The 12,913-nt window shown below is 43.1% G+C and overlaps 1 protein-coding gene across 2 annotated transcripts in view; it reads left to right on the top strand.

Moving 5' to 3' along the window:
- Positions 1 to 12,913, top strand: part of LOC109520202 (protein bicaudal D homolog 2-like) — a 30,950-nt gene that overhangs the window by 3,028 nt on the left and 15,009 nt on the right. For both annotated transcript variants that reach the window (XM_019877268.1, XM_019877267.1), the window contains exon 2: positions 8,383 to 8,595. In XM_019877268.1, the coding sequence (XP_019732827.1) occupies positions 8,383 to 8,595 (213 nt within the window). The remainder of the gene's footprint in view (positions 1 to 8,382; positions 8,596 to 12,913) is intronic.

The raw sequence follows: 12,913 nt of genomic DNA, 5'->3' as shown, positions 1-12,913 counted from the left end.
ATGTGCTTTCTCTGCCGACCTAAGTTTGGACTCTTGTCAACTCCTCAAGTCCTGAATCTGTTTGATAGCAAACAGAGATTCGGGTTCACACCATTTGCCCGCCGTGTCAATGTGGCAACAGCTGTGCACTGTGGAATTTAAGTTGACAGTCACAGCCCTAAATATTGGGCTCTTTAAAAGCGTGTCTGTGTAGTCAGCCCTGTGGCCCTTTGTGAGGTGTGTGAGTATGAGAGCCTGTTGGGGTTAACTGGTCTTTGGTGTTATTGGGGACCAGATTAAGGCTACAGCCAACAGGAGAACGTTCAGTTCAGCGCCCTGTTGTGCATGTATTTCAAAAGAATTGGTGATTCTGATCCCGCATAGTCCTGTGTTCTTGAACAGCTATATCAGGAGTTAGTCTAAGGCCTCCCAGCATTGATGAGGTATTCTGATCATTCCTCTTATCTATTCTCCACTGCAAGTCTGCAGTTGAGGGGTAATCTTTTCTAAATGCCCCTAAATAAAGACCCAAATCCCCTCCCATCGGGGCATAAGAGGATGAATCATCAACCACTATGCAGGGTTTAGAGGGGACTGGGCATCTGCCAAGCCCACCCATTCTCAGCAGCCTCCGGTCAGTGACAGTCCGGTGCCTTTTTAAGAGAGTACCTCTTAACCTTGGACAGGGACTCCACTCTGAGGAGGCAAGATAATACCTGGCTCGGACATTGTCCTACTCCATCAGATGCCAAGTCTAGAGCAGTGTTTCCCAACCTTTAGTGCGCCAAGGCGCACATTTCACATCGAAAAAAAATGTCACGGCAAGCCACACAAAATAATAGGGGTGGATGAAAAAACAATTTGTATTAGGAATGTTTTTTTTTTTTTTTTAATTGATGCAAGTGCATCGAACCGAATCGTTCCACTTTAAAATGTACAAAGATACAGTATATATTGAATCATCTTTTATTGGATAGATAGTCCGAATTCACTTCAAGGCAGTCTAGCACGGTTCAACCAGTCTGGAATCCGGTTACAGGAGACTACTTAGCTCTAAAAGCAGATGATGAGGTCATTGAAAATACTGTGCAACAATACAATGTTTCCCTTGTCTTCGTTTCCCTTCTGTCAGACATGTGTCCAAACCACAGAAACAAAGGTCCCCTCACACCAATTTGTCTTTGGGAATTTCGTTGTTAAGACTTGTGCAGAATATTTGATTTTTTTTTCACAGCATGACTTCCAAGAATTAATCTTTTCCTTTATGCTCATCAACAAGTTTGTTTTAGGTCGTGTTAAGTCGTATCTGTGCTGACACGGTGGCAACTTCCTGGATTTTAAAATTAATTCATTAGCAGTAATGGGTATGACAAGTTACGACTGTATTGTTCCAATGACATACAAAAACAAACCAGGAATGTGAAGAGATTGGCAAAGACAATGTTCTTGTCTGATAAATTGTCCTTATATAGAAATATAGTCCGCAAGCTCCTCCTTTGTTGCTTAATCTACATCCTGTTTACGTGAAAGGTAACTTTTTTTTCTTTAAAGATAACTGCAGTGGGAAGCATGTGAATTATGGCTCACAATAGGCCGGATATCTTGAAATGGATCAGAGGAAATGATCACATGTTGCTCAGCAGTGAAGTCACCTCAGCCAGAAACATGGAGGAAGTCAACACCAACATCCTTTTGGCTGCATTTCTATGTGATAGCCCCGACAAACGAATTTAATATTAATTTTTTGCTACCCTAGTATTAACTGTCTAGCACAGCCATTTGTACAATTATATGGTTTGTTTGTCTATGTGTGTCCAGTTCAGGGTGCATTGCTCGAAGTCAGCTGGGATTGGATCCAGCACGCTGGCGACCCTCGTGAGGATAAAGCGAACCAGATCATGGATGGGTAGTTTAACCATTCATTTTCATGGCTTGGATTTTATTTTTGACTCTTTGTCAGTGTGACCTAGCACTGGTTCCCATCTCCGTAAATTAATGAAACCAAAGGGCAGAAACTGAAAGGGAACGCCTCATTTTAATTGAGCAATTTAAAAAGATTACCGCTTTTCCTTGAGGCTTCTTTTTTCTTGACGCTAGGACACAATCAGAGTAGTGTCTGCAATCTCTCCACCATAACCACTCCCCAGCGATTCCCTCCATCCCCTTCCCAGAGTCCTTTTAAGGCTTGTGCGTCTGATTATTGAAGTGTGTTCTTTCCAAGGCAGACAAAGCGTGTGCGTGTGTGCCTGTGCGTGCGTGTGCGTGCGTGTGCGCGCGTGTGCGCGTGTGCGCGCGTGCGTGTGTGTTTTAAGAGGATGGCACAAGTTGGGGCTCTTGGTTTCACGACAAAAATAACATAAGTGGTTAGGTGCCTAACTCTCAGGGGCTCTGAGAAATGGGGATTTCAGACAGAAAGGATGGAGTGCGTAATGGAAGGGGCACTCGCCAATGTAGGGTTGAATGCGAAGAAGAATAAAATTGCTGTACATTGTACATATGCCACATCAAGTACCTTTTAAAGCATATCTCAGTTTGGGGAAGCACAGGACAAGTGTAGTGATGGTTGACAGAGCAGTATCGAGGAGAGACAAGCTGAGTGAGATGAGCCCTTTGAACGAGCGTCTCTGCGGCCTTGACGGCCATCTCTTGCCGCTTTTGACCGCCTCTAGCTCAGTCACTGTGATTAGCATAGCAACTTTGACATTTGCCTGGGGCGAGGCTTCGTGGGCATGGGCCTTCTAATCCAACACCATCAATTAGGTGAGATAAAGCAGTTTTTGCATTGCAAATTGAGACACTCCGAACCGGTCTGGGACATTCCAGCGATAAACATATAAAAAGACTGTAAAGAGACGATAAAGAAACTCTGGTCCCTCCCTCAAATCACAGTTTTTTCCCTTTGTTGAAATGCTGCTTTACTAGTTGACAAGTGAACCCCCCCCCCCACCCAAAAAAAAAGAAAAGTACTGTACATGCTTCCTTGTGATTAAATGATGGTTATGGTTCAAAAAGATTGTGGCTCATTATCTAAAAAGCAACACACCAAAAATGCAGTTAAACACGTTTATCTTCTGGCTGTAACTTGTATTTCTCTCATACATATCTCAAAATTGTTCTGCCATTATATTCTGTTTTACACTAACTGAAACGTTCTCCCCTTACATAGAAGCTAATTAAACTCCTGAGACCTCATTGGCATCATGACTGTTTATATTCTGAAATAGATGAGCAATCAAGCTGTACATTCACACCAGTGTTAATTTTTTTACAAGAAAATTCAATTTTGTTTTCATTATAATTTAGTGATCGGTTTGTATTTTAGTTTTAGTCAACGAAAACATAGCAATTTTAGTCAACTAAATTAAAAATCAATATAGTCGGGGTTTCTCTTCGAGATGTATCAAAACTTTGACACAGAAAAGTGTAACACCCATTTGTAAGGGTATTTTAACATGCAAGACACACATTTAACACAACCGTGTCTTTATTCAACTTTGTTTCAAGAAAAAAAATGTTGAAATGACATTATTATGAGACCTTAAAACTGAGCAATTAGTTTTCAGCTAAATAAAGGAACTTGCATAATTGCCATAATTGCCCCAGATTAATTACAATGTAACCATGTTTGTACATTTTGTTTTCGTTTCATTTTCATCATTAGTGACGAAATGAATAATGACAATTTTTAGTCAACAAAATTAACACTAATACACACACCTGAAGTGTCACATCGTCCTTCTCTAGGTGTACTGTAAAGCGATAATTTACTCCGGTACTAACATTTTGTTCAGGTTTTCGTATATTCCTTGAATCTTTTCAGCTCGGGGTTGAAGATAAATATGCACCGCACGTACACTGGAATAACAGCTGAATGTTATCAAAGGCAGCTTGTGTAAATATTTGAGATTTTGTTTTCTGCTTGAGGATGTCATTTTCAGGCTGGCTTGTAATAAGCTTCTTGGCTTGTTTTTTGTACAGCCACTCCAAACCACTCCATCGCTTCGGGCTTTCTTCCTTTTTTTTGCCAAGAGAAGCTCTTGTGATGCACAAACTGTAAGGATAGACGTTTTTTGAAGTGTCATACCTCCGGGAGAATTGCCTTTCTACTTGAAGCAAGCATATTCCTTTTTCAGGAAGTATGAATCCCCTTCACACTTGGTTGTTGTCTGGTGCACGCCCTGCTTCGCTAATATGATTTACTAGCATCTCAAAGCCCTAGCGGGCTTTTCCCCCTCTCCTCCATAACAAAGGTGAGACTCTCCACAAGGGCTGAGCACCAGGTGCTGCGGTATCGCTGGCCGGTGGGCACACTTTCAACATTCATAGCCTTGAATTTCTGGTCTCTGCAATAATTCACAGCGGTGCAGTGCTACGGAGCAGCGAATATGTCAACCTCCCTCCCCGTTAGGCTGCTTTCATGAGCTCTCTATGTGAATATTCTAGGATCACCGCCCCTTGTGCGGAAAAAACATGCCAGTTCAAATTCAGAATTGATGATGAAACTGTGAGTCAATCAAAAGGGTGGGGGACAACTCGAACCAGCGGGCGGTAAATCTCTGCAGATGGCCACTGAAGACTCAAATCCAAAGCAATCATTAGCTTCTCCGTTACTCATTAGAGCAACGTCATTGGTGTTGGCATTGCATCCACTAATCAGTCACTGGCTGTAAATTGAGTTAACTCTCGCCGGCACACAGTGGCACGTGACGTGGTGTGCATTGCTCACACAACCATGTTGTTACAAAAATAAAAGTGTTGTTCTGGGTGCAGTACTGGTTCGGCCTGCAGTGATGGACCACGGTTCATGTTTAAAAAAATGCAGCAGTTCTCAAGATGCCTATAACCACGGCCCCCCTTCCCCTGCCCCCCTCCGAAGAATTGTATTGTGAGGAGTTGATAGTCTTGAGCTTAATAAAGGAATGCAACACATCTCGGAGCAATGTAGCCGACTGCTCAGTGGCCTGTGAGTGAACATGGAGCCACAGGAAGTAGGCGGGAGGATGGTGTTGCTGTTTATCATGGCAAGCTCTTACTCCACGTGAGCTGTGATTCACGAGGCAGAAGATTCCATTCGCTGTGTGTAACTGATTTCCCCCTTCCTATTCCACTGTTCTTCCCCGGCCCGCATCCAGATGGAGTGTCTTCCTGGCACTTTGTGAAAAACTGCGGTAGTACCCAGTGGTCTCTGCATCCGAATGTCTGAACTACTTTTGGCACGTTATGTTTTTCTGCAATAATAAGAAAGCCCGAACATCAGCGCCAGCGCATTCAAGTCTGGTCGTGCGTCTTGGGATATCAGATTTCAACATCTCAAGGGGACTGCTCTTTTGTTTTGGTTTGATGGCGTCATCTCATCAATATTTTGCCTCAAGAAAGTTTCACCACAGGATCACGTCATTCGTGGAAATGTTCATGATCCATGATGTTTTGTCTAAGGTATTCATTAAAATGATCATCCCCTGGATGTATGGACATTGGTGTACTATCCTCTTTGCTCCCTAGGCAGCGGTGGAATTTGTGATCCATGTTTTCTCAGGCGAGTCGACACCCCCTAGATCCCCACCTAAGGAACTTGATGTAACTGTCTGAATCCTATGCGAGCAGTTGGTGGATGGTGTTGCTACAGTTCAGGTTTAGTCTAAAACACTAAATCTCAAATTACAGCCACATCCCAAACCTGTTCTGACACGCTTTCAACAATATGCATTGTTTTTATTCAAGATTTGACCACCGGTGTCGTCGCGCCCTTTGAGTTGCTGAACAATCAAGTGAGAAGCAGCTGGTGTAGAGTTGATCCTATCTGACTACAACGCAAACCATAGCATAGCAACTTGCTCGTTCATGTTGCCTTTTCGGAATCTTTTTAGAGCCTCTCTCCCCACACGTCCATCTTGTAACCAGTGTAATCACGGAATTTTCACGATGGATGTAGAATTACTTTAATGAAGAAGCATGACTGATGTAGCTCAGTGAAAACACTATCAGATTCTCTCAAAGGGAATCGATTCATTGGTTCTGTGATGGTCTTCAATCTGTCTGTGTTGGATTTTCAGTCAACCATATCACTGGAGTCCACATTAGAGAAATTGAAGGTTACTGTCTTGATTGTCAAAGCTAAAATGTTCCTGACTTCTGAAATTCTAGTTTATGGGGGCAATATAGTGCATGTGTCAATGGTGAACTTTGTCATCATTTTTTTCCATCATTATGTCCTTTTGATCCTGCATGGGTGTTCAGAAATCAGCCTGGCAGGGTGTATCGCCTCACCCCATCTTTGCACTCAACTGGAATCAGACATCAGAGCTCATGTATATGACTGTCTGTTCGGCGATTTATTTATTTATTTATTTCCAGTGAAAAAAATCTGTCAGGCCATGCAGACTGTACGGTGTAATCATGACTAAAGACCATCTTTTGATTAGCTTTACGAGAGATTAATAATCCATGCTCTCATGTACAATGCAAAACTGCAGCATATGGCAAGATAAAGATGAATATTAATTTGGGTAGGCACTGGCAGCTCACCCTGAGATTAGAGGTTTGGTGGCGTGTGTCCCAAAGTTACCCTCCCTAAATCCATGCTTGGGCGTTGAGATTAGAGGCCTTCAGTCAGTAGGCTTTAGTCTTTGGGGTGCACACACTTTAAGGGACAAACCTTTGATTGGCGCTGTCCTTTGACAATCTATCCCCGAGGGATGAGAAGGTACGGAGTCTTTGATGAAAGGAGAAAACACGACTCGACACAGGAAAGGCCATTTTCTATCAGTGAACACACGTTTTGGTTTTGAAATATTGAACCCCACCAGTTGTGCTATGAATGATGCCAGAGTGCGGTGATCTCAGAACTGTCCTTTGGCTGGCAGGCTGGTTGATGGGCTCTTTCTTGTTGGGACCAAATTTCTATTGGCTAGGACGACCGGCATTACTTAAGGAGGAAATCTCTTCCTCTCGACCGCCCTCTCCTTCTCAGACTAATCCATTATTTTCATTGGTGGAAGGAGATTGTTTTCGCCAACGTTGGTTTGTCTGTCTGCAAGTAGGATTAGACAAAAACCACATGGCTCATTTCCTTCAAATTTCGGTGCGGGAGCGTAGCAAGAAGAACCCCTTTAAATGGATAGGGTGCACTTTTCAGTGATACACTTGAATTCAGTTTTGCCTGCGCGTACTGATTATGGTCCCCTTAGCACCACTTCATATATCCATACTGTGGTATAATACTTTGCTTTGGGAATCCCTGTATTGTATATTCATGGTAAGGTGTTGTTGGCAAATGGAGATGTTAAGTATGACAGACGTGGGCTACGTGTGGCCCACCTTTACAACCATTCTGATCCATTTACTGCAAGCACTTGGTGCTAGAATGTCAAATACCGAACGCGGTTATGACGGAGAAGTCGATGTTTTATAATTGACTGAAACATGTGAATCGCATCATCAAAAAGCAGTCAGTCATAAATTGGCCTCATCTAAAAAACCCAGTAGCATACATTCTCATATTTGTCTACAAAAGTCCCCAAAATAGGTCAATTCGACTTGATACGAATGCTCACACTTTTTTTTTCTCTCTGACAGAATTCTAGAGCTTAATCTAATGCGGTGTGAAGTGGAGCAAACCTGGCAGTAGCCATTCACGTGCAGGTTTGCGTTCCTCAACGAAAGCATTTATGCCGCTGCAAACAAAGTCAGATTAAGCCTGCAGGTGATTCAATATTACGTGACGCATGTGACCGTGAAGCAAAATAAGAACCCGCATTTGTCAGTGGAACACTGCTGACGAGTTGACAGGGTGGAGAATTAAATTTGTGAGGTGATTTTAATGAGAGGGAATTGCCTAACCTAGATTCTGCTGGTAGCAATACACTTCTAACTGGCTGGACCTGTCTTGCCTTTTTCCCTCTTCCTTAAAGGCCATAAACAAGTTCGGTGTCAAATTTGTTTTATTTACCACTTTTTCCCCGGCTCACAATAGAAGTTGAAATCCCCGCATAAGGTAGAATTCTCATTATACGTGCCCTCTTTAGTGACTTAATCTGTACAACATTCAGATAGCCAGTGACCTTCCCGCTATGATCTCCCTCCGACAGTATTAAGAGTATTAGAATACAGGCCTCTCTTTAGACCCATTGCTCTACTTTTCCCCATGTGCTTTCCCATCAGTTCAGTCACTGGCGTGCACGTGCAGGGGTGAGGCTTGGGGGGATGGGGTGGAATGCATCAAGCGGCCCAGATGGAGCTAAACTGATTATTTTTCCAGGGTGATGCAAGCCCCAGTCCATTGCTAAGCCTCACTGATAGACCACTTACCGTATAGCAAAATAGTCCCTCTGAGTTTGTGTGATTTACTTTTCTTAATTTTTGTTTTCTGTAGGTTCTAACTGACGTTGTCCTCCTGTGTTGTAGGCTTTTGGACAAGCCTACTCCAACCACCGGAAAGTGGCAGCGGATGGGGAGAGCCGAGAGGAGTCTCTCATCCAGGAGTCGGCCTGTAAGGAGGCCTACTACGAGCAGAGGGTCCTTGAACTGCAGAATGAGCTCCGGCAAACTCGCAACATGCTTACCAATATGCAGTCTGAGAATGAACGCCTGAGCACAATCACCCAGGAGATAAGAGAGGTAAGAAATGACCTAAAATTAATTTGCTCAACTAAGAATGGAGACTCGTAATTAGCGTTCTGTATTATGCTGTTTGTCTTCAGCTTTTCCTTTTTTTTTTTTTTTTTTTTTTTTAAAAAATATTTGATCGCTAGCATCCACCGGGCTAAGCATAGCAAACGGGAGAGCTGTTCTATCTCAAATGATGTGCGGTGAAGCTATGTAGCATATTCATGTGTACTAACTTTGTATCCGTCCCACAATGGACAAGGATCAGTTCCTCATGGAAATTTAAGAAAGTGCACAAGTGCGGCATTCGTCATCTTGGATTCTTTGGCCAAGCCTGGAGGAGCTGGTGTTTGATTGCAGCTTGCATAACTTGGTCTATTTTCAACTGCTTGCTCCTTCTTGGGAAATTCATCGAACTTGAAGGAACATTTTGCCTTTGGCCTCTTTGTTATGTTCTCCGCCTCTATTGTACGTCCTGAGTGTAGTTCACATTACAGATATGTCAGCAAAACACAGAGGCCATGGAAAGAAAGGTGGAATGCTCATGACGCCATAATATTTGGAATTCAGTCAAATTTAAAAAATCTAATTAGACAAGTCTCATGGACGCCTCTGTAATGGCAGCTCGGTGAAACATGTCCAGAGCTACAACAACCTAATGCTAGTCCTTGCCAGGGAATTGCTTTTTACACATTTTATCCAACACATTCTCCTCTTATCAGCTCCCCAAACGTTGATAATGCATACCCTTATTGTCTCTGCCCCACTTTGGACAATGGTCTCACCCTGTGATGGCATCCATCACTTGCACTCACAACTGACCTCTTTAGAGGAGACAAGAGAGCAGTGCAGACGCAGAGTGTGCCTTGCGTGTCTTTGATCATGTGATGTGTCATGGAGCTAGTGATGGGGAGAGCAGCGATCAAGCTTGAAGAGCTTTGAAGAGGCCTCGTTTAACTGAAGGATGGCGGAGAACTGAAGGGATCAAAAGAGATGAGCAGAGTGAGGGGAGAGCAGAATTTGATGGTTACCTTCAGAACCTTTTTTGAATTTGTCGATTTTGACAACATTTTAGGATCCTCACTCGGAAGCCATTTTGCTTTCAAACTATGCCCTGATCCAACTTTCACTCTCTTGACACCTAAACGCATCATTATTCTAGTTTATCGATTTTTATGATCAGAGCAGCAGCTCAAGGTCAAATTTATAAATACAGTGTAGGCTGGTGATAAAATAGTAATTAAGATATTTTTTTAACAGACCGTAGTAATATAGCTGCAGGGGATCAGTGCTGTTTTCTATGACTCGTTGCTGGAGACAGATGTCTTCAGTGTTTCTTGACTGAGATTAGTGAAAGACTTAAAAATGGCATGTTGCTCACGACGACTTAAGTTCTGAAAATCTCTGAGTCCCTCCTTTTAATTGGGTCAACTGCTGCTGAGCACTGCATCCCGGATGGTGTATTTTGGTTGTCACGGAAACCAAATGCGCCTCACGAGATTTTGATTCAATAGAGCATTGATGTTTCAAACGTTTAAAAATTCGGAAAATCTTATTCATGGTGAAAAGTTCAGAAAAGTCAAACAATTACAGTTAATCTTGTGAGGAGATTTAAAAGTGGACACTGAGATTTCTTGCCTCAGATCTCAGGGAAGGGAAATAGACACCTGGGGTCCTTGAGCTGGGAAAGCTCGGTCACCCTGACCAGGCAAGTTTTTTTTGCTCCATTTACTTTGTATACAGCGGTAGTTGTTTTCAAGTGCTCTGTAAATCCGGTTAAATTGTGCTGAGTTAAGAATTTAAGTATGACACCAAATGCAAGTCATTTAAGCACAGTATGTCTAAGGTGCATCCTGAGCCGAATAGATGTCGGGAATTTCTTGTATGTTTACACTTGCAAATGAATTCCAGTTACAGCGCCAAAGCAGGGGCACCGAGCGTTTTGCCAGTGGGGCCTGCACTGCTGTGTCATCCGCACCGATCCAGCACGATGGGCCTCAGCCAATTCCAATTGGTGTCATTCGACTGTCTGAATAGCCCCATCCATTTCACATAATGACGCCTCTAATGGTGCTTCAGCGGGTGCTTGGCAGATTTTGTGTGGCAGGCAAGTGGAGGCAGCATGGGCACCAACGGTGGCATTGTGACCAGACTCCAAAGAGGCTTTTGTCTCCTCGATTTTAAATTAGCCCAGAAACCAACGCGGCGTAAGAAAGAAAAGAAGGAAGGGAGCGGGGTTACAGGAGGAGATGAAAATGGCAAGATAAAGAAGGAAAGAAGCCTCAAATCTTTTAGCAAAAGAGGCAGGCTTATAGGAGTAAATTTGCTTTCATGGGGGACAGTGGTCCTTTCCCGAGACATAAATATGTCTGAATAATTCAAATCATTGTAGAATAAAAGCAACAATTGTGTTCCCTCAAAGGGGAGCGCTTTCATGGCATCAGCAGAGCTTGACTAGATCTGCGCATTGCGCACATCACAGCTAAATTTAAAAAGGCTGTCTCTGATGCCAATACGTTCAAATGTGTCCCCCAAGAACACACATTTAACACAAGACGCATTTCTTAGTTTCGGCGTACTCAACAGGATTAAGCCTTCACAAGAAGCAGAAATATCGTCAGGGCGCGTACGCTAATAGGCGCAACATCATTAAACCCATTTGCATGTCTTAAGAGGAATGTGCCTGCAGTGATGACTTTCATTGTGGGCACAAAATGGGGATTTAAGTTGCCAACGTTTTCCTGCAAGTACCCCACTGCAGATACTTGCTTAGATGTCCATGTCACCCCCATTAGATGTTTGGATTCAGATACCGGTACTCTCAAAATCATTCTTCCATGCTAAGAATATATCCTGCCTTATATTGCACTTAAAAGTCGAAACGGCCTTATTTGACATTAGAAGAGAACGTTTTTTGTTGGTGTTGTTGTTTTTTTTTTGGGCGGGGGGCAAAAGTGTTTTCTAAAACCAATAAAAACAAATGGGTCATTTTCTTTTTTTATTAATTTATTTGCTAATATGATAAATGATCCGATCAGTGACTCAAACGCGTGATCCGAATATTGAGTTTTTTGATCCATTGCACCACTAGAGTATAACATTAGGCTCTTTCCATCTGGATTTGTTGAAAGAGATGATGGATGGATGGACAGATTATTTGGAATTGTTTGCGCAACAGAGCAGATGGATGTGGATGGATTTTCACACTGCATGCAAATTCGAGGTTGATTTGCAAGGCACACAGGACTCCTCCAGGGCTTTAGGCTTATGAAGTCATCAGTTCTACGTGTGTAGTTACTATTGCACCATTTTGGACCACTGTAGGGACTTGACTACTACTCTAAACCCTGCAGATGTTATGTGGGTTAGCTGTCACAGCCGCCAGCGCAATTTAATGCAGCTCTGCTAAATCTGTCTCCTTTATAACCAATGTGTCTATTTATAGCCTTTAAAGTCACTAGACTCGACCAGGCAGAGTTGCTTTGCCATTAACCTCAGTCCTTTGTCTGCTTACAGAAAGTGTCAGTCTTGATTTAAGCCCAAGGCTCAAATGACAAGAGGATCTTTCTGTGCTGGATCAATCGATTTGAATAAATCAACAGCACATAGACTCGAGTCTGACACATTGACTTCACTAATGGAGCCATGTTTCTCCAGCTTTTGTCCCGATGGCCTAAAAACTTAAGTGCACCAAGGCACATTTTCACCCTGGCTATTCAGCAGTTTCACAATGGGAAATGTTACAATCAAGCACCCGCACGCAACTTTGCATCCAAACTTCAAAACTGTTATTTTGAAGGTATGTCTTCCTGACTGCAGTCAAGAAAGTCTGAGTCAAATAATAATACTTGGCGGCGGAGGGACACATGCAGACTGATCATCTTTCATCCTCACAGATGGTAGGAAAGGTTGACTGAGCACAATTATGCCCCCGCTCGGCTGTCAGGTGGTGGCACTTAAGGTTGGTGATCATTTTGCTCATTTTACTGAAGGTGACCTGTGATAGGAATAAATAAGACGCTGTGCTTTTGTGGGCTTCATTTTTAGTTTGCCGGATGAAGGACATATACTGTAGCTCTCAATACAGTTTGTAATGCTGCATCAACGCAGATACTCTAAGTCAGGGGATTCAAACTCATTTTTGTCACCGGCCACATCGTAATTTGGGTTTCCTACGCAGGGCCTTTATGACTGAAGTTCACCTATCCATTCATTTTTCAACATCGCTTATCCTGAAGAGGGTCGCGGGGAGTTGCTGGAGCCTATCCCAGTGAACTTTGGGTGGAAGGTGGGCTACACCCTGAACTGGTTTCCAGTCAGTCGCACACCG

This window comes from Hippocampus comes, unplaced genomic scaffold, assembly GCF_001891065.2.
Source record: "Hippocampus comes isolate QL1 unplaced genomic scaffold, H_comes_QL1_v1.1 scaffold167, whole genome shotgun sequence".
Classification (NCBI taxonomy): Eukaryota; Metazoa; Chordata; class Actinopteri; order Syngnathiformes; family Syngnathidae; genus Hippocampus; species Hippocampus comes.
Note: the sequence above shows the minus strand (reverse complement) of the source record. Positions and strands in the feature narration are given on the sequence as shown.